The 21,709-nt window shown below is 40.0% G+C and overlaps 1 protein-coding gene and 1 long non-coding RNA gene across 2 annotated transcripts; both read left to right on the top strand.

Annotated features, from left to right (window-relative positions):
• Positions 1-11,951: 11,951 nt before the first annotated feature.
• On the top strand, positions 11,952-14,295 carry LOC100578289 (oocyte zinc finger protein XlCOF6). The gene is made up of 4 exons (XM_003251631.4): positions 11,952-12,438; positions 12,714-12,997; positions 13,082-13,189; positions 13,429-14,295. The coding sequence occupies exons 2-4, from the start codon at positions 12,740-12,742 to the stop codon at positions 14,110-14,112; spliced, it is 1,050 nt and encodes a 349-aa protein (XP_003251679.1). The 5' UTR covers positions 11,952-12,438; positions 12,714-12,739; the 3' UTR covers positions 14,113-14,295.
• A 2,950-nt stretch (positions 14,296-17,245) lies between these two features.
• LOC100578391 lies at positions 17,246-19,986 on the top strand. The gene is made up of 6 exons (XR_412079.3): positions 17,246-17,297; positions 17,419-17,529; positions 18,236-18,326; positions 18,575-18,622; positions 18,961-19,019; positions 19,683-19,986. It is a non-coding gene; the product is annotated as an uncharacterized LOC100578391 (long non-coding RNA).
• The last annotated feature ends 1,723 nt before the right edge of the window (positions 19,987-21,709 follow it).

Raw genomic sequence — 21,709 nt, 5'->3', positions numbered from 1 at the left:
CCACCGTCCTCCAATTCCCGCTTCCAGATTTCCAATCTGGGACGAATTCGTTCGTTGCTACGCGCGTTCAGCTGTGCGCTCCGTCCAATATCCGCCCTTAATTCGGATCCTCGTCAACGTTTTTCCTTATCATCGGATATAATACGAAATCGATTCCCTGAGAAAATAATTCGTCGAACGTTTGTTAATTTCTGGCGCGACAAGTGGATTGGGGAAGGGAATAAGATCCGTCCGTCCGTTTTCCAATCCCAACGGGTTCGCGTCTGTTTCGATCTCGATACATCTTGACGCGTCTGCGGCGTAATGGAGGAGGAGGAGAGAGAGAGAGGGAAAAAAAGGTTGCTCGATGCTCAGAGAGCTGCTTTCTGGATTGAAGTGGATTAATTGGTTGAACACTCACGGGGGTTGGAGCGAGACCACCACCCTCTCACCCCCATTCAATTACTTGTGATCTTTGCCGCCAACCCTTCGGTGCTCCGAGACCTCCGGATATATCTCACCGCTGTGAAAATTGGCCCCCCCCTTCCTTCCCTTCGCGCCAAGGGAACCGAGCCTCCATATCTCCCAGGTATCCCTTCGAATAAGAAAACCTCGCCGGGGAATCTTTCCGCGCATTCTCCACGTGACTGCCGTATCGATTGCCCTCGATGATATCCAGATTCTTTGAAACGAATATTTTTCTCCTCCTCCTCCTTTTGAAAGGAATTTTTACGATAATGTATATATATATATGCTTTCAACCACGAAGAATTTATCTCTTTGTTTCACGACTTTTACCGAAAGAAAGATCGCGTGACGTGGATCCGATAGCCGGCGTTATCCAGTCCCGCGATATCTCTCGATTAAATATAGGCGAGAGCCGACGAAAGATGGAACGAAGGGGCAATATTTTTCGCGTGCCCCTGTCGACCGGCAACCACCTCCTCGCCAACGTAGCGCCGTCCGTTTCCTTCTCGTATCGCGGTGGCTCGCCGTGCATATTTCACTCGGAAAATAATTAAACGCCGCTGGACCGCGACTCGACTCCCGGAGGCCTCGCTCATTATTAATTAGATTCGTGCGTGCCTTACTTTCCTCCGATGAAACCGATGTCGTTTCATATCGAGAGACGCTGCTATTATTATACGAAACAACATTTTGTCCATCGATCCCTCCTCCTCCTCGCTCTTCTGTCAATTCGTCGACGAAGGTCGACACTTCGCGTGCCGCTAATTCTTGGAGATACTGTCGTCTCAAAGGCTATTATCAATTGCCCTGTCAATTACACCCCGTCCAGGAATGACGTGCACATGTTGCCGAACCTCCCCTCCCCTCCTCTTCGACCGAGTCCCGGGCACGATCGCAACGAGTTATTTAATTACCACGATCTATCACCGGCTGTCGGCTTCCAGTCTATAATGCATGATCGATCGAGTGCCTCGACTTTCGTTTCTCTCGCCAACCCTTTGCCAACGCCCCCTCAACACGCGCCCCGTGTATTCACGTAACCGTGACGCTTCCACGAAATATTCTCCCTTTTCCAGATCTCGTCACGAGAGAGGAAGAGGGGGGGCGTAGAGATCGTGGCCCAATTAGGAAGAAAGAAAGGAGAAAGAGAAATGTATATATCCGAGGAAAAATTTCGAGAGAAGGGGAAGAAATTTTTTTTCTCGTTGTTGAGGAGCTTTGTCGAGCAGCTTCAAAGGAAGCATCCGTGCATTTATACGGACGTGAAATATTTTAAAGACGATGGGAAGGGGAGGGATCGATTAAGGTGTATATATATATATATATAAGTTTTACGAAAGGAGAGATCGTTTGGAACGAACCTCTCTCTCCCTCGTTCTCTCTTTTCATCGTCATTTTTATCGGCGCGGATAAGACAGCCGGGCTAATTCGCATTCCCCTTGATGTCTGGCGGAGTTAACAGTTTTAAGGGATGAAACGAGAGAGTATAGATCGAAGGATGGGGGGAGGGTTGAAGCGAAGGCGATGCTTAAAAAGGAGGAGGAGGAGGAGGAGGAGACACGCAAGTTTTTTAGGAGGGACGACGATGAAGACGACGAGGAGGAGGAAAGGAGGCGAAGCAAGAAATTGATATAGCATACGAAAATGAATTGCCCCTTTGCCGAACAATGTTCCACGGCAATCTTGGCCTTGGTGCTGCCTCACTTTCTTATACTTTTTATGCTCATTTTCAATTTTCCCCATACTGCCAATCCTCCTTCTCCCTCCTCTCTTATAAAACCTTGCGGTATCCTCGTAACGCGTCACGATCCTCCCCCTTCCACCGGGTGAACGAGGATGAATATAAACCGACTCATTATTTCTCGCGCGTTTCTTCGCGCATCCCGATTGAAAATGAATAAAAAAAAGAAAAGCTCTCCAAGTTTTCTCTCCACAACGTGTAACGAAAAGAATGAAGAGAGAAAAGATTCTCCTCTTGTTATCTTATTAGCAATCTTGTTTGTATTGAAAATATTAATCATTGATTAAAAGATGACAAGAGGAGGAGGAGATCCCGAATCGAATCAAGGCTCGAGAATCTAAAGTGCTTCCGAGACGAGTTGTCGGCTGAGATAGGAGCGTTCGTTCGTTCTGTTGCTTATTTGTCGCCGGAGGAGGAATAGGGTGGGTGAATGGTGACTTCGAGGGGGTTGGAGTTTGAACTTCTCCTCGATACGAATAACGCTTGTAGACACCGATTCCTCTCATCCAGGGAAGGGATCTGAAGGAAACGATCCCCGATTCTTCCATCCACACCCCTCCGTTCAGACGAAATCGTATCGCGGAGGAATTCGAGATCGAAAGAATTCGTTTCGAATTAAGGAGATTAATTTAACGATATCTAACAAGCCATCTTTCCTTCTTTCCTTCGTTCAATGGGACTGGACTCGATTTTCGAAAAACGATGCAACGTTTGCGATATAAGAAAGAAAGGGAAGAAGGAGAAAGTAAAAGGGAATCGATCTGGAAGAGGGGGAAGCGAAGCGAGTACGCGTTCTAATTGATATTTTAATGGATTGGCCGGAGGGGGAGGAAAAAAGCAGCGGAGAGTCCTTGAAAATCACTTCTCCGGCCACAAACGGGAGACAAAGGAATTAATGGAAGCCGCGGAAACCATCCACCCACCCCCACCCTCTTCCTCCTCCTGCGTCGGGGAGCGTTGTTCCGTTTTCACGGCTATCAATAGCGAGCGTGAAGAGAATTCGACCCCCTCCCCCCTCCCCCCCGGTCAAACGCCGCCCGTTATAATTTATTCAAATTAGCTTCGGGATTATTCATGAAAAAGTTAGGAGGAGCGGGGGCGGCGAAGTGACGCGTCGAGGACGTCGCCCGATATACAATATCGCTCTCCATCTTCCCCCTACGAGATTAATACGGTTTTATTAATGCATATTTTGCTCCAAGTATCCCGTATAGAAAGTTTATCCTCCTTCTTACGAGTCACTCTTCTTCTCTCTCTCTCTCTTTCGTAAGAACGAATAACGTTAAACCCATCAATCCTTCCTAAAAATTTAATTTTTAATCGTTTCTTATCTACTATCTCTAGGCAATGTAAAAATATAATACATAAATAATAAATTATAGGTAAGAAGATGTCGAAGGATGATCGAATAACGTTAAACCCATCAATCCTTCCTAAAAATTTAATTTTTAATCGTTTCTTATCTACTATCTCTAGGTAATGTAAAAATGTAATACGAAATAATAAATTATAGGTAAGAAGATGTCGAAGGATGATCGAATAACGTTAAACCCATCAATCCTTCCTAAAAATTTAATTTTTAATCGTTTCTTATCTATTCTAGATAATGTGAAAATATAATACGAAATAATAAATTATAGGTAAGAAGATGTCGAAGAATGATCGAGATCCTGATAAATAAAAGCGGGAAGGGATTAAAAGGACGTGGCGTTGGATTTGATAATCCGATGCGCGAGCACCGTGCACGGGTAGATTTTTCTACTTAGCGTGGAACGATGCTCGGAATCACGTCCGTAACGAACAAACGTTTCTAGAATACCTGGTACCTACGGCGGTGGAAAAAATATGGGAAACCCCATCCTTAGGAAAGGAGCGAGCGAGCGAGGGGTGGGGGGGAGGTGGTGAAGGATGGGGTGGTTACCGTGCGATACGTGGGTAAGTACGTCGATGGGAGAGAGAGAGCGCGCGCGCGCGCGCGCGCTCGCCTCTGTGTTCGTATGCGAGGCAAGCAAGCAAGCGCAAGGGTTGAATTTTAATTATTTTCTCTTTGGTAGGTATAATATTTCAATGCTCGGCGGAGCCTGTCCGGCAAGGCTCGTCTCTCGCTGCCATCTCTGTCAAGTAATGTTATTATAATTATACGCGTGTGTGCTTGGTCGGTCATTTCTTGTGCCCGTCCATCCCCACCACCGCGCCACCCCTTTGTCCATCTTTCTCTTCTTTCGCCTTTTCCATCCCCGCCTCTTCTCTGTCGCCTCTCTTCTCCTTTTTACTCCTCGCTCTCCCCCCACCCCCTATCCTCTGTTCGACGTCCTCTATGTGGCCGGGTATTGTGCAATTAAAATGTCGTAATTGTCCTTTGGAATTTATCTTGAAATTCGTCGCCCGCGAGCCTTTCATCTCCTCGCGGTGTTTCGCGATCTATCCTCGTCCGCCCACCCTTATTCTTCGCTGCGATAAATATAAACGCATCCCAATAATATTCGACGGAATATTATCTTTTTCTGTTCAAAATTCAACTTGCAAACGCGCTCCGTTTCCTAAATGTTTATATTCAGGAAAAAAACAGGAGAGAATCGAGGAACGTTCTTGGACAGGAAATCCGTAGCCCGCATTCCTTCCGGGGAGAGCGAGTGGTCCACCGAGCGGGGGTGTACACACTCGGGTCGATACTTACAACCCGGTGAGGAAAGACCCGGCGAGGAGATAAAACCGGGTGCGCGCGTACGTACGTACGTATGTGTGCGATCACCTGAATTTCAGAATTGCAAATTCTTTAATTCACGGGGACGCGGCGGCGGAAGGGGGCGGGGCCGCGACAGTGGTGGCTCGCCAGGAAAATACCTTCGCCTGACCTATACAAACATCGCGGGAGACGAGGGATGTGTATTCAAAAATTTACATAGGTACATTTTGATTAAAGTGTCCTAGAAAGCAAATCTAATACACCAGCCACCGGCCTCCTCCTCCCCCTGCGGCGTCCTTCTCTTTTTACCCGCCCCCTCTCTTTTCCACACCTCCTCTCGTTTCCCTTCTTCTGTCGTGTGCTCTCTATAGAGAGAGAGAGGGAGAGGCGCGGAATTGCGGAGAGGATTATTACGTATCCTTCGGAAACTTTCCACCGGACGGAGAATTGGAGGCGGTATGAAAAGGACTGAATGTTTCACGGGCGCGTCTATTATATCATGATAATCTCGGGATTTATTACTACGGGTAGCGTGGCTTATTTTGACGACCGCGGGATGCATTAACCGGACTCGCAAGTGGAAAATGATACGCGACAAAATCGTTAAATCTCCGGGAGGAGCGTGATTAAAAGAATACTCTTCGCTCCGATCGAGGGAGTTGAAATTTCGGAGAAGGAGAAGAAATTTTGGCGATTCGAGGAAAAGAGAGAAAAGAAAGGCGGGGAAGGGGGAGGAGAGAAATCCATATGAATCATCCGATGCAACGCGCCTCCACGCGCGTATCTCTTACGTCTGGGCGAACGGCAGAAGAACACAAAGCTAATGCAATTTTGCAATTACACCGAGCTCGCGCTCTCCTCCTCCTCCACCTCCACCTCCTCTTTCTCCTCCCCTCTCCCTGCTGCGAGCTCGGGGAGAGAGGCTCAGAGGAATGTCGGCAATACCACCGCGAGAATATTTAAATTTCGTTTCGTTTCCGCGTCGTTATTCTTTCATCCACGCTCCGCCGGCTTTATCCCTCGTCGGCAATTAATTGGCAAATCCAATCGGCGCACGAGGATGCAAAAGGACATTGCCTTTTATACCACCGCGCGGCGTTAACTTGCCCTCCACCCCCCGCCTAATTTTCCAACCCCATCCTCGTTACCACGATGAAAAAACATCCCTTCCCTCTCTCGTCATCGATCGATCTAGCGATCTTCTAACTCTGCGATGAGGAGATCGTGCGTCCGTGATTTAACACGGCAACACCGTGGCAATGTCGTCAGAGGACTTTTACGTATAAATAATTCGCGTGTCCGGACACCCAACCCCGGAGAAATCTCCGTGAGTCGGGATGGACAAGGGTGGAGAAAGCGGCGGAGGTGGAAAGAGGTCGCCGGGGGTGGTGGCAGGTTTTTAATGCGGCATCTCTGGGGGCGACGAGGATTACCAAGGCTAAAAAGGAAGTTTTTAATAATTTTTCATTTTCTCTATATTTATTATCGCGCGCTTCCTAACCGGAGGGGGGCCGGTTAGAGACAATGGAGGAGGGTCGGTGCACCGTCGGTCCGTCCGTCGTCCAGGCCTCTATAGGAAACAGCAAGGGGGCGAAATTCACGATTGTCAGTCGTCGTTGTAAAATTTTCATTCGTTTTGTCTTATGCCCCTTTATATTGCCCTTCTTTCTTCTTCCTTTTTTCCTCGATCTCGAGATCGAACGAAGAGCCGTATTTTCGCGAGATGAGAACCGAAAATATATCGTTACGTTGAAATATATCAGAGCAGTGCACTGTCGAATCTAATTCTAATAGCAGAATATTTTTTTTATCATTAATTAATTGTACTTTCCACATTCTGAACAATTTCAATTCTCCTTCGAAATAAATCGATCGTAAGATTTGCCTTTTTCGCGCCAAAGAGGAGGAGAAATTAGGATCTCTTAGGAAAGAAAAATCGGGTGTTGCCTCGAAGAGGACAGGGGGAATTTCAGGCGAGTAGAAGGCGAGGAAGAAACGGAGGGTTCGAGGCGAGGGGGAAATTTGTCCGTGCTAATTTGTTGCAGAGATCGCGGAATTGAAGCAGGCGCGTTGTCTCTTCCGTTGGCCCGAGCCATCCACGCTCTCCTTCCGGCTACCTCTTCCATCCTCCTCCATCCCCCGCCATCCTATCGCATTTTCTACGAGTTCCATTTCGAATTAGGAACGACTCTTTGTCGATAAGGAAGAAGGACAGGGGGAAGCGGAGGGGGAGAAATTAGCAGGAACGTCTTCTAATTAATTGATAATACGTAATTTCGTGAGGAGTCGCGACTAATAGGAGCTAGAAATTTTATCCAATTATCCGAGCAAATTTTCTCATCGAAGAATTCGATAATTTCGATCTTCTCTCCGTCTTCTCTAATTCGAGATACACCCTCCACGTGTATATATATATATATATTAATCGGGGGGGCAAAGAGATTAAACGCGTTTCTTCGAAGAGATTCAAAGTAAGAACGTAAGAAGCCGGACGAAAACATCAATGTCAATAATAATTCATTGATTACTTAATTCATAGTTACCATGACGACCGCCTCTCGCTTTTCCCTCGCCTTCAAGCTGTTCTGTTTTTCTCGCTTCGACGAAGGAGAGTTACGTGTTCCTTAAGCTCGCCTCACACGAAATCCGTCCGAGATTCCTCAACTTTTCCAACTTGTCGATCCACGTATATCATTCTCCAACGAGTGTCATCCAATCATCTCATCTCCAAAAACTTACGAGGAAAATTATGATCGAGCAACAAACGTGTGCGGCTTGATCCACGATTAGCTTCGATCGTTCGAACGTTAATAATTTACAAAGTAAATAATTTCATAACGTTTCCATATACGATCAACAGCGTACGTATGTAACAGAGATGGATTGTTTCCGAAGGAGAATCGGGAAGAAAATCGTGGAGGAAGAAAACGTTGTGAGCGTCGCATTAGCCTTGCTTATGGGTACGCAAGCAGGCAAGGAGAAACACGAAATGAATATTCAGAAGTTATTAGTCTGTAGTGAAATGTGACGGGGCTCACCCTTCTCGAAAACCGCCCTGGCCTCCGCCACATCGCCCACTCTTCCGTCTCATCCTCTGACTCTCGGCTCTTCCTCCCCAACTCCCCCTCCCCCAGACCTTCGTCTCACCTCCTCGCGCCCTCCACGGTATAGATTTTGCGATACATCCTGGCGGAAACGCCGGCGAGGCTGTGCTCGCTCGCTCGCTCGCTACCAGTCGAAGAAGGGGTTGAAGCTTCGATGAAAAGGGGAGGGGGGCTGAAATCGTGAGAGATGAGAAGGGCAGGAGACAAGGAACATCGACGCGCCGCGCCGCGCTCCGAGTACGGGGAGCGCTTTATGCATAAGCTAAGAAACGCCATTGAGTAAGTAAGCACTCTGCCTTTTGAGCGGATACGTTGATAAACAACGGCGTAACGCGTGTGTCACTCTCGGGATATTATTCACTCGAATCGTATTAACCACTTCGGTACGACGGATGACCCCGCACAGCCGAGCACAGTCGACTATAATCAAGAATTTTATCTTATCTCTGCACTCGCATAATTTCAGCCCAACATGGTTCTGTGTTTTTAAATTTTTTGTGTAAAATAGTTATTATATTTAGTTCTCTTCATATTTATATAGCAACTCAATAGGCACAAAATCATTAGATGTTTCGATAGGCGCCGTACCGAAGTGGTTAATAATTGAAGAAAGAGGGAGAATGGTTGAATAAATTTGGAAAGGATTGGAATTTTAGTTTCGCCCAACACAGTTCTATGACATGTTTTTACACGTGTAAAGTAGAAGTTATTATATTTACTTCTCTTTATATTTATATACTAATTCAATAATTGACAAAAGCGACGTTTCGATACCTAAGTGGTTAATAATTGAAGAGAGAGGAAGAATGGTCAAATAAATTTGGGAAGGATTGGAATTTTAGTTTCGCCCAACACGTGTAAAATAGGAGTTATTATATTCACTTCTCTTTGTATTTATATAGCAACTCAATAATTGACAAAAGCGACGTTTCGTGCCGATAGGTTAATAATTGAAGAAAGAGGGAGAATGATCGAATAAATTTGGGAAGGATTGGAATTTTAGTTTCGCCCAACACGTGTAAAATACGAGTTATTATATTCACTTCTCTTTATATTTATATAGCAACTCAATAATTGACAAAAGCAATCATTAGCGACGTTTCGATAGGCGCCGTACCGAAATGGTTAATAATTGAAGAAAGAGAGAGAATGGTCGAATAAATTTGGGAAGGATTGGAATTTTAATTTCGCCCAACACTCTGTGACGTTTTTATATTTTTTGTGTAAAATAGGAGTTATTAGTTCTCTTTATATTTATATAGCAACTCAATGGGCATAATTAATCATTTCGTGGCCGATAGGTTAATAATTGAAAAAAGAGGGAGAATGGTCGAATAAATTTGGAAAGAATTGGAATTTTCCTATCGCCCAACACGTTTTATTTTTATATTTATATAGCAACTCAATAATTGACAAAAGCGACGTTTCGAGGCCGATAGGTTAATAATTGAAGAGAGAGAATAAATTTGGGAAGGAAACGGTATTCAAATGGCACGAATTTCTGTATCGAATCTGTGTATCTGGCAACCAGGAAGAAAGAAGGGAGAGAATGGTATTGGCAGATAGCTACGTCGTTTTTACAACCCCTTATCTGGATCGTTTCGTTTTCTCTCTCCTCGATGTCATCGATTTCCATACGGATCCTTCGTTTATATCCCCTTTTGTCGCTCGCCTCGAGGGGCGATAAAAGGAAAGCGTTCGTTTCGAAGATCCGGTCAATTTTAACTACGCGTATCCGTCAACTTTTTTTATTCAAAGAGGGAAGAAGACGCGGGGAGGGGGGATGAAAAATATGGCGGACAACCGGAGTACATCGAGGCAATTCCCTTCATCTGCTTATATTACACATACAATATCTGGGTATCGAAGTCGGTTGATCCTGGCAACTTCTCTCCCTAGGCGGCTAGGGGGGGGGACGCTATACATCATACTTTCTTCTTTATTAAACTCATATTTTTCAAAAAGTCTCACCTCTCGCTACTATCTGAGAGGTGGCGCGGCGTGGCTCCTCTCGCTCAGGAACTCGGCCGCAACTCGGGAGGAAGGAAATCAGCTTCGCCGAGAAGGAAAAATTCACTCGGCTCCTCGCGGATAAGATGAGCGTGAAAATTGGCCCCGGCTGAAAATGATTTACATTCGAACGTCGCGCGATGATGATAAAACTGGAAAACTGGAGGAGGTTGGAGGAGTGCTCGCTCTTCCCATGAATAATTTACCCAGCGGGAGAAATCGATGGAAACATATTTCCAAAACTTTGAGTTTTTTTCACAATTTTTCAGATCGATCTCTCGATCCTCTTCGAAAGAAGGATAGGTACTTTCTCTCTCTCTCTCTATCACCTCGAAGGGTGAGAATGCGATAATAATCGAGAAAGTTGAAAAGAAAACTTGGAGTGCGATTCGTCTACTTTCGTTCGACGCGTCATGGAGAGATTGACCGTAAAAAAAAAAAAAAAAAAAAAAAAAGGAAAAAAGAGCTCCTTTAGCCGGCTTTCAGCAAACTGCTTCCCTTCTTCTCCCCCCCGTGACCCGAAACCGCGGCCGGTTATAAAGCATTCTTCCAGTTTATTAGACGAAGAAGACTCGCGGGCTTCTTTTTATATTAAGCATGTGCATTATTAATGCGCGAGCATAACCGTAAAATGCTGATGAAAAAAAGTTGCGGAGCCCCACGGGCGTTCCTTCGTGGCCAGGCAGGCAGGCAGGCAGGCAGGCAGGCAGAGCCAGGAGAGCTCCTGCGAGATTGCCGCTTGACCGACTTCGAATCCATCCCTCTCGCGAAATTTCGTTCTCCTCTTCTCGATTTAATTCCACCTGTATATCGTAACACACGTAGGACGACGATCGTGAAACAAAAATTCGAAGTGGCGGTTATCGCGTCGAGTCGAATGAATATTTCATTCGGAGGGAAGGAGATCTCTCTATTTTTTTTTTTTTCTCTCCTTCGAGCGAATTGTCATTGGACTTGGGATGGCAAGGAAAAATCAATTATTCATCCCGAATTGGTCGGGAAAAAGTCGTAATTATCCGGGGCAAATACAAGCTTAATACGCGGGGAGAAGTGTACCAGCCTCCTCTCCCCCTCCCCCTCGTTACCTCTGTTCCGTTCGGAGCCAGCCCTCCGCATCGGTTAGTACTTGGTAGTACCTCTCGCAGTCTTCGGCCTTCCTTCTTACCCCGTGAATAACCATTTGTATTTCCAATTAGCTTTGCTAATAAGAAGACGGAGGAGGCATTGCCGTAGTTAAAAAAAAAAAGAGAGAGAGAGAAAAAGGAGAAAAGGAGAAAAGGAGAGAGAGAGAGAGAGAGAAAAAAAAATGTATAACCTCATCCAGCCACTGGGGAAATAAAGAAAAGCGCCGCTCCGGTATGACAATACCGGCGGGTCGAGCGGGGTTATACCGGCTGAACTACAATTAAAAATCCTCGCTTCACCCTCGCTTAACTCCTGCCTCCTCCTTATGCCGTATTAACGACCGGGACGTGCAGGGAGGGGACACGAAACATCCTACCAAACATCGAGGCTTTTTTTGCCAATTTTATGCTTGACCCCATCTTCTCCACCCTATCCTCCTTGTCCAGGCTATCCTCTGCCTCTCTTTCTCTGTCTGTCTGTCTGTCTGTCTGTCCGTCCGTCTGCCCGTCTGCCTGTCTATCCGTCTGTCTGTCGGTCGGTCCGTTCTTCCATCTTTATTTCTCGTTCAACAGTTCGTTTCCTCGGTCTCGTTACGGTGATCACTCTGTTCGACTAACAATAAGCAAACGTTTGTTCTTTCGTGAAAATAGACCGATCTGTTATACGGGGTACTAACTTTCGTATTCTCTTCGGAGAGGATCGAGGAGGAAGGAGATTTGAATCTGCTCGATCAGAAATTATTAAATTATTTTTTTCCTTTTGCAAAATAGAAGATATGCGAAAAATTAATGTTTCTTGTCGAAAGAGAGAAATTTTAATTAAAGCGAAGAATAAATGAGAAATATAATTTAATATCGATAATCTTAGACTTAAAATATCGAGTTAAGTATTTAGAAGAAAAAAACAAAAATCGATTTCAGAAATTGGAAATTAAATAAGTGTTAAATACGATGATTTCGTGTTCAACAGATACGGGTAAACGTTAATAGAAAAAATATGTGCCGAAATATTGGCGATCAGTAAGAAGCGATAAGCAGGATTGGATTTCGTCGAAGGCAGCCCTGTGTTTGCAAACTTGGATTTCCGAGCGGCGACTCCGCCTGGCGTCCTTTGTTGTGTCAACCATCAAAGTCAACACGAGGTCAACTAAACACGGATTCTTCTCAGTCACTGTCGACGAGCTGTGAAATGTGTGTCGTATATTGAAACATTCCCTGTTATTCAACGTATAATTTATATTTGATTCATGGTAGAACGAAGCAAATTATTCGATTTTTACTCGTGTTTCGAGAAATTTATCGCTTCGCCGTACACGGATGCATCGTGTGAGTATAAATTCTTTCGATAACCTTTAATAATACCATTTCTGAAAAAATTCATTTTACGATTCAATACATTTCCGATTTTCTCGAGGCAACGAGTTTCAGTTTTACGGTTAAACTTTAATATTTAAAATTTAATAAATTTTAAAATTGCGCAGATGCAATTTGAATCTCGATAGCAGACGAAACGATCGATATCTTTTCTTTTCTCTTTCCCTTTGGTTTAAATTTTACGACGATCGTATTGTCGTGAAATACGTGTGTGTGTATATTTTCAGCTGGAATCACTTTATAGTAAACAAATATGAGAGTGAAAACCGTGCCGAGGCAGAGGGTATCTCAAGGTAACGCGAACGTTGGCTCGGTGTCTGAAACGGTTACCAGAAAAATTGAAAATTCGGGGCAACGCTCGAACGACGAGGAAGTGTCAAAAGGCGAGAGCGATGGTTTACTCGGGGCGAACGATCCGGCCGGAGATCAGTCGAAAGATCTGTCCGTGAAAGTGAAGGAGAGGATGGAAACATCGATCCATTTGGAAAAAGTGTTGAACATGTCGATCAAGGTAGATATCCAATAACATTGTTCGAACGATAATCGCGTACAATTTGCTTGTCTTTAAATATAATTTATTTCTTTTTTTTTTTAGATCGAAGAGGATTCGGTGCTTCTCAGCTTAATAGCCGGTCCAAGTTGCAATTACTCGCGCTCGAAGAGAGATACGAAGGAATTTATTAGCAACGACGACAATAACAACGTATAATACAATTCTCGTTAATAATTGATAGACTGCGAATGCTTTATCGATATCGTAGGAAACCGAGTAGAAATTATACACCGTGTGAAAAGAAACACGATCGTTTTAATCGCAAAGCATTTCTATGCAATTTTCCTTGCCTTCCTGTCTTATACAAATATTTAGATGAAATATTCACAGTCTACCGATTCGCCATTACTTTCCACGCGAATGTTACGTCGCGAATCGATCTGTTTTAGATAATAACATCGGAAGAGACGGGATCGGAAAATTATTCCTGCGTTGCCGGCTGTTCGAGCAAAGAGGATTCGGAATCGTGCGAGAACAAGAGAGACGAAGAGAGGGAGGAGGCTCTTAATTTGTGCAAACGGGATTGCGAAGAGAAGGACGTGTCGAATCACAATGCGGGATCCGATGAAAAGTTAAAGGACACTTTCCTTTATAAAATCATGACAGACCCGACGTTCCTCGACAATATACAAAAGAGCAAACAGACGAAGCGGTACATGTGCGAATTTTGCAAGCAAACGTTCGGCAACAGCGACGAGTTGGCCGATCACATGGACGTGAAGAAGGACGAGTCGAATCAGGTGATATGTTGCGCGTGCAAGAAGACGTTCGCCCAGAAACGTTACCTAAGATATCACCAGAGGTGCCACTCGGAGAGGACCATGTTCACATGCGACATTTGCACCAAGAAGTACACAAGAATGGACAATTTGTCCAGGCACAACGCGTTCCACGTGAACCCGGATAAATTCTCGTGCACCTTCTGCGAGAAGACGTTCGCCAGGAAGGATCTGTTGAACAAGCATCTGAAGAGCCACGACAAGAATCGTTTCATGTGCGACGTTTGCCAAAGATACTTCAAAGGCCCGCTCACGTTGGATAATCATAAAAAGAATTTCCACTCCATTGTATAATATACATATCGCATATTATATATATATATTACTTGTTATTTATATTTATATTAATAATCGTGCAATCGAATACGTATCGTAAAATATAAAACAACTTACTTATCTTTATAAGATAATCTCAAAGGATACGTAAAATAAATAAAGATTAGGTGCAAAAAGCCAAATTCACCGTATAAATTAATTTTCATGGATTTTCATGTTTTGCCAAGATTTATTAAGGTAAAGGGGATCGATCGGGCTACTTGTTTAAACAAAGTATAGAGAATTTGAAGGGCATTGCACCTTGTACGAGTACGCATTGGGCAAAAAGAAAAAGAAAGAAAGGAAAAAAAACGCTGGAAGAAAATTCTTTTTACCCTGTAATACCCTCGCGTGGTCTCGAGAACTTTCCCTCCTTTTCTTTTTCCTTTCTTTTCGTTTGTCTGCCCCTCCCTCTCTCTCTCTCTCTCTTTCCCCCATTGCACCTCGGCGTTTCTCTCACTCCCATCCACTCCCATCCCTTGGTCTTCCAGTTGAAATCTAAAACATAATCCGTTTCTTCCGCCCTCCCTCTCTCTCGCCCTGGCCACTTGGCGAAAAAAAACCGAGCACTCTGTTTGTTTCGGCTCAAAGGGTAGAGGCGGCGCCGCAACAAGCAGCACTTTGAAAATCCGACGTATTACGACGCGAGAGAGAGGGCATCGAAGAATCGCCAACTGCATAGAAGAGCCAACATAAGCCAACCGAGTTGACCCTTTTGGTCCCTTTCCCTTTCCGCTTTTACCCTCCGTTTTCTTATTTTTTTCTTCACAGCCTTCTTCACCCCCTTCTCTATCTTCCCTCACAGGTTGGCCCCTCTCCCACTGTTTAATGCAATTAACTCGAGCGTTAAAATATCGTTCTTAATTCGCCCCTCCCGCCACCTTTTGTTTCCTCTGCGGTTTAACGCGAACAGTTTGCGCTGCTTCCTTCTCCCTCTCCCTCTCTGTCTCTCGTTCTTTTTTATCCTAAGAAGGGAACGCACACGGCTTCGCGTGTACAAAACGCGGATAAAAAACACTTGCTCTTTCGACGTTTGTAATTATTTTCCCATTCGTCAACTTCTTTTCTCGATGTCCTCGATCTCGTCGAGCGCGATTATATATCGCTTTTGAACGGTATTCGTTGTATAGTTTTTTTCGTAAGGTAAGCCATTTCAAAGATGCGGATGCAGATTTTTATTCCGTGAAACGAGGATAGGTCAGGAACGAAGCGAAAATATCCCCTTCTATGCAAGATATTTTGTCCGTATGTTGTTGTAGGTCGGCGAGGCAAAAGATTTTTACAAATTTTTCACGGAAGAGCGCGGAAGGAATGCTACGCTGCTCCTCTCGCTCGTTTACACTTCTTTTCCTACAACCTCTTGTTACGTTCGAGCTTGTCCCTTTGATCCGGCTTATTCGGGCAGCGTATGTCGTGAAGCTGACCAAAAATGCAACAAAGTTTTCGCGAACGTCCCGCCACGAATGCCGGTAGAGATTTTGCGGTCCCTTTGCCAAGCGTCGAACTCTGTTTTTCCTTTGCGCGTCTCACCATCCTCCACCTTTTGACAATTACATGTCCGACAAGATTCTTGAATATTCATCAGGAATTTCGCGGAACTCTGTTTCCAGTATTCTTTGCCATTCGATATATATATATTTTAGCGTGCAGGAGATCTTTTCGCCAAAATTTTCGAAAATATACGTAATTTTAAATTTCGTCCTTTTTTTTTTTACTCCAAGCTTCTTCTCTCCGCGTCGCGTGATTAAATAAACGAGATATTTCCGCGATGCACCATGTCTCTCGTATTTTTGCATCTTTTCCCATAAAAACGTTATCTCTGAACGAAGATATGAACTCGTGGATGGAGATTCGACGGATTATGAGAAATCGCAGAGGTTCAAGATTCGTAATAGTTATTTTGTTATTAGTCTTGGAAAAATTTGGAGATCTTGCTATTTGTCACGATTCAATATAGAAGATGATTTTAATAATAATTGAAATTTTGGTATAAAAATTATAAATAAGAAATAGATAATAGAGTAATTGATGAGAAACAAAGTATAGAAATTTATATTTCTCGATTTATAATCATTCTTATACACGTATGAAATGAAACATTTGGTTGTACGAGTATAATTTATTTATGCTCTTTATTTTTTCCACTTTTTATTCCATTCTAAATATAGGAATAAATTTTTATTTTTAAAATTATTAACGCAATAAACACGATTCTTTTCTCTTATTCGTTTGTTTCAATGAATTTTACGAGTAAAATTAATATATATCTATTACGCGTATGTTTTTTTCTTTTTTTAATATCGTAGATTAAAATTTTAAAGATACAATTATTTTTAATTTTTATTGATAAAATTTCATTTAAAGAATCGTAAAATAAATATTCATTATATGCTGTTTTAAAAAAATTTAATGATGTATGCAAATCGCTAAACTAATCGGCAGTTATTTCAGTCGATGTCTTAATTAATTTTCTTTCTTTTAATTTCTTCTTCCAATCTTATTTATCTTCTCGCTCACGTTTTTTTCTTTTTGATCTTTTATTCTTTTCCAGTTGGAAATATTAAATTATTTCTTCGATTGAACAATAAAGGTTTTAATTTTATGTTATTTTTATTTCGAATAAAACGAATATATCTTCGGGTATTGATGCTATTAATAATCTTAATATCAAAATATGAATAAAGATTTTTTAAAATCTCATTGTTGCACGATGTTGAACAACGATGGACAACAATAGAAAGTGATATTTTTTTTTTAAATAATTTAATGTGAGCAACAAATTGCAACTAATGTAAAAGATTCACCGATCAAAATCTATTATATATAATTTTTATATTTATTTATTTTTCAGTCTTCTTTTCTAGTTTAATATTTATTTTAAATATTATCTCATTATTATTTCAGTTTTATTAATTTAAATAATTTTTACATTAAACGAAACGTAATAATTGTCCTTCCGTAAAATTTCGATGTACAGAAATCTTTTTTTTTTAAGTAGAATTAAAATTTATTATATATATTTATTTTAATTTTCGCGCGGCTGAAGCGAATAAAGAATCCTTCGGCCAATCGAAAAGCCGCTGAAATCTAACGGTAAGATGTCAGTGCGCATGTCATCAGTCTACAGTTGAAAATTGTGGTGACAGGTTGTTTCATCGACAGAAGTATGTAATTATACGCAAATCTTTATCAATAAATCCATTATATTACTTATTAATTAAGCTTAATAATCGTAGATGAATTAATGTGTTTATTTAATCATCATTATTAAACATTTTTGTGCAGATTATTGTTTGGATTCGAGCTTCGAAGGCTTCGATATTTCGTAAACGTGGTAGATTTTGCACACACACCACGAAAATGAAGAGATAATTCGACGATTTTCGTGCAAATACGGTAAGATTTTGTTTATTTTAACAGAAACGCGGTTGTTATTAATTTTTTGATTCTTTTTATACGCGTAAAAATGGAGATAATTAATACAATCAATTCAAGTATGTATATATAAAAATATACACACATATATATATTTCACATACATCGTCATATACATATTTCATTCCAAATTCGTACATTCGTATGTCTCTATTCATACGTTCGACTCGTGTGTTATTATTTCTGTTTTGTTTTGATTTTACGCTCGAAGCTCCAAGGCTGAAAACATTTTTTATAATACTTTCCGGGAAATTGACGGTTAGTTATGCCCATGCCACGCTCGATACATTCCGACTTAAACGAATTGTTGACGATATTTCTCTTTCGATATATCGAAATTTGCGAGAAATCATTTTGTTGTTAAAATTTGCAACGCTTTGCTTCGAGTATGTGATAATCTATTGCATAATACTTATTTTATACTTTTTATATTGCTGATATTATAATTATTGATATTGTAATTGATAATTTTTCGAAGAAATATTTTATTTCGTTTTTATTCATTCGTTTATATCAACTATTAATGTTAATGTTAACATTAATTTATATCATGTAATACGAGAATGTAAAAAGATTTAAACTTTAAAATATTGCTTTATTTTGCTTTATTTTGATTCCTTTTTTTGTATACAGATAAGTAATTACTAATTATTTTAAATTATTTTAGAGTCATCAATTTTCAATATGGATGCCAATTATAACAATTTATGGAAGGAAGACGAGATTTAAATTTGCATATAAAAGGAAAATGAATATAAGTAAGTATTTTTATACTTTTTTTTATTGAATTATTAATTGTATAGTATAGTGTATAATGTAATTGATAATTATTTTTATTGGAAATATAAAGATAATAGATAACTTGATTTATAACTTGCAAAAATATTCTTAATATACTATAAATGTGAATGGAATGTTATTAATTCTAATAGTGAACATTGACAAGACGATTCTTTTAAAAATAATCTTTTCTAACAAATGTTTTTTAATATAATTTTATTTCTAGATCATTGTAATTGCATGCAATGCGGTCAATAGAGTCAGTGTTTGCTTCGTAAGTTGTAGTATTTCCTGTTTTTTTTATAGCTTTAAATAAATTTAAATTATAATAATTATATGCTTATTCATAGATTACGTAACATGAACGGAAATATTAATATAATTTTTTATTTTTAAATATCGATACAAAATAGTCTTCTCTCAAAAGAATAAAGTAACCATACGAAACTAGTAATTATTTTTTTTTACCTAAATTTTTACTCTAAAGTTGTTAGAAAATTCCAATTTTTAAAGTTCTTATTGGGAGATTTCAATTTTTGTTGTTATTATTAGCTTATTAGAATTTTAATTTTAATTTATTATTGCATTTATAATATTCCACTTTTTGTACAGTTTTTGCAATAACTTTGGCTTACGACATTGATGGTAGTGCAGATTCATCGCTTCAATTGGTAAGTCGCATGCATTTTGATTCCTTCGGTCACTCGATCATGCCATAGGATGAAAAGTCCAAATCAAGACAAGAGTGACTGATTGTATAGAATTTTACACGAGCACGTAATGACATAGTCTTTTTTATTAGTTCAGGCTAGCTCTTGTACACGTGCTTTTAAATATTAAGAATATTAACCAAATTAATTCATCCAAAATTAAATTATTATAATATTACGTAATCTAATATTTGCAAACATGTATCAAATATCTAAACATATGAAAACAAATTCGTGTACGAAAATTAAATTAGAATTTATTCCTCTCGTTTGAAAATATATAAAATGTCAAGAAGACATTTTGCGACAAGAAATAGATTTTGAAATCAAAGCTCTAAATTTTAAATACTTGTTTGATATTTTGGAAAATATGCTTTGACAGAGGAATCCTCGCCTGAGGATATTTTCATTATTAAAATTTGTGTCGCTCATTGGATCGAATTGTATTTTAATTACTTTTTGAATAAATACATTATAAATTTTTTTTTTCATAAAGTATTATTGATTACATCGACAGAAAGTAAAAACGCGATAAAATAGAGTCATTAAAATTTGAGATAGGATGATTGTGCTATATTAAAATTTATTGTAGGTATATATATATAATTAATCTATTTTTCTCAGCTCAGGATTTTCTCAGTTTAATCCCTTCATTGCCAGGATCTCACTGTTATTTGGATGAGAGAGAGAGAGAGAGAGAGAGAGGCGATGGGCATGATGACCCTAGTTGATAAGTTTAAATCAAAATTTCTCAGCGACCGACGATACGTTGGTGTTGCTGCCCGACGTTATTTTCCGTACGTACGTATATATGTGTAATCACGCTATGAAATTGCGTCGTTCCGATCATTATTTCCGTCACTGTAATTAATTACAATCGCAACGTTATGCAATGTTAATGCATGCAATTAAATATAAATAATAAATAGTTACCGATCTTTAATACCTTTTAATCCACTCGATGCAATTCCTTTTATAAAACGCTCACTCGTGTCCGTGTTCAATCATAAATATCGTATAATTAAAATTTAAAAATACACGCGTTTCTATGACATTTCACGCAACGGTCGTTAACCGTCGTCAGTCGATTTCAGTAAATACGGGAACGTGAAGTTGAAGAGTGCGAAAATAGTATGGCAAACTCGAAGGTGTCCCGGCACGCGCTTCCCTAGCGTAGGCTTTTTTGCGCCCGAGATATTATATGCGTGAGAGTCGTGGAGCGTGTTGGTGCGCCTGTTTTTTGCCACATTTTTTCAAGTATAGGGCTAGATAAGATATACTTGTCGTGTGTCTGTTTAATTATAAATAGGTAGAGGTCGACTAGTCTTTGGCACAGTGTTCGATCGTGAAGGCGCGTTTTCGCGTGACAACTTGTCTCAGGTAATAAAATTCGAAAAATCGAGAGTAATAAAATTAAGACGAACGGACAATGGCGTTCTCGTTTCTGTCTTCCCTTCCATTCGATTTTTCGAATTTCGCGAAATACGAAACGTTGCGTTCGAGATTTCGCACATATGATAAATTGAACAACGATTATCAACGATTATAATGAGTTTCTTTTTTTTTTTCTTTGATTCAGCTTTGAGTCTCGAGTTTAGTTTTAGATTTCAGCGGGCATCGAAGAAAGAAGACGAAGAAGACGAAGACAAATTGTGAAGAGTGCTGCAACGAATGGTTTCTTATTTTTTGGATCATTTTTTCGAATCTAAAGATGGAAGATTGCTTATTGTGCTTGTCTTGATAGCACGTGGTAATTGTTGCTTGATCAATTTGCATGCCAGCTTGTAGAATCATCACTGTCATTACAGGCATTTTTTATTAGTCTTATTAATTAAAAACGAATTGAATTGCTGTTGCGTTAAAATGAGAATCGCGTTTGCTTTTCATTACTTTTATTAATTTTATTCTTTATTTTTTTATTTAAACTTGAATTTATTTCGCAGTGTTGCGATTTGTGATTGAAAATTAGTGTTGCCCGTATTTCTTACATTTGAAACATGTTTTTGGATCACTTATTGCAGCCATTATAAAAGAGTTGCATGATGAAATGGTTTCATCGTGTAATAAAATGTAAGTAAATAAATTAATTTATTAAAATTACGTGAATTATTAAAACATTTCAAGAAGCATATTTTTTCTCTTCTATCTTTTTTTTTTTAATATCAATGATTTAAATATAGCATGAATAAATAAATGTAAAAATACTACTTCAGTTGAACTAATACATAATATTCTTATTATAAATCCTAATTGTCTAAGTGTTGAATAAGCAACAACTTTTTTTAAATTCAATTCAAAATTTGTAAATAATATTGTTAATCTAGAAATTAATAAAATAACATTCTTATAATCTAATAAATCTACATTATATATTGAATTAATAAATAAATACCAGCTGTAACCAATGTCGAAGAATGAACTAATGACTTAACAGGAGTTGAAGCTATTATTGCCATTCAATCAATTGGTAATCAAGTCGAAAAAGGAATTTGAGCACTTTAACTTTAACTTTTAACTATTAATGTTGAAGATTTACATCGAGTAGATAAACCTTATTTAGCTATCTTTTTTTTAAGATATTGTTAAAAAAAATGTATTTCTTTTTCTTATCAATGATTAAAGATTAATAACTTAAGGATATCTTGTTACTT

The sequence above is a fragment of the Apis mellifera genome, linkage group LG6, assembly GCF_003254395.2.
Source record: "Apis mellifera strain DH4 linkage group LG6, Amel_HAv3.1, whole genome shotgun sequence".
Taxonomy (NCBI): domain Eukaryota; kingdom Metazoa; phylum Arthropoda; class Insecta; order Hymenoptera; family Apidae; genus Apis; species Apis mellifera.
Note: the sequence above shows the minus strand (reverse complement) of the source record. Positions and strands in the feature narration are given on the sequence as shown.

Excerpts from the sequence above, each read along its gene's own strand:
- LOC100578289 (XM_003251631.4), top strand. The coding sequence starts at position 12,740 with ATGAGAGTGAAAACCGTGCCGAGGCAGAGGGTATCTCAAGGTAACGCG. Across the intron at positions 12,998-13,081 it reads TGTTGAACATGTCGATCAAG|ATCGAAGAGGATTCGGTGCT; the intron begins GTAGATATCCAA and ends TTTTTTTTTTAG. Across the intron at positions 13,190-13,428 it reads GCAACGACGACAATAACAAC|ATAATAACATCGGAAGAGAC; the intron begins GTATAATACAAT and ends GATCTGTTTTAG.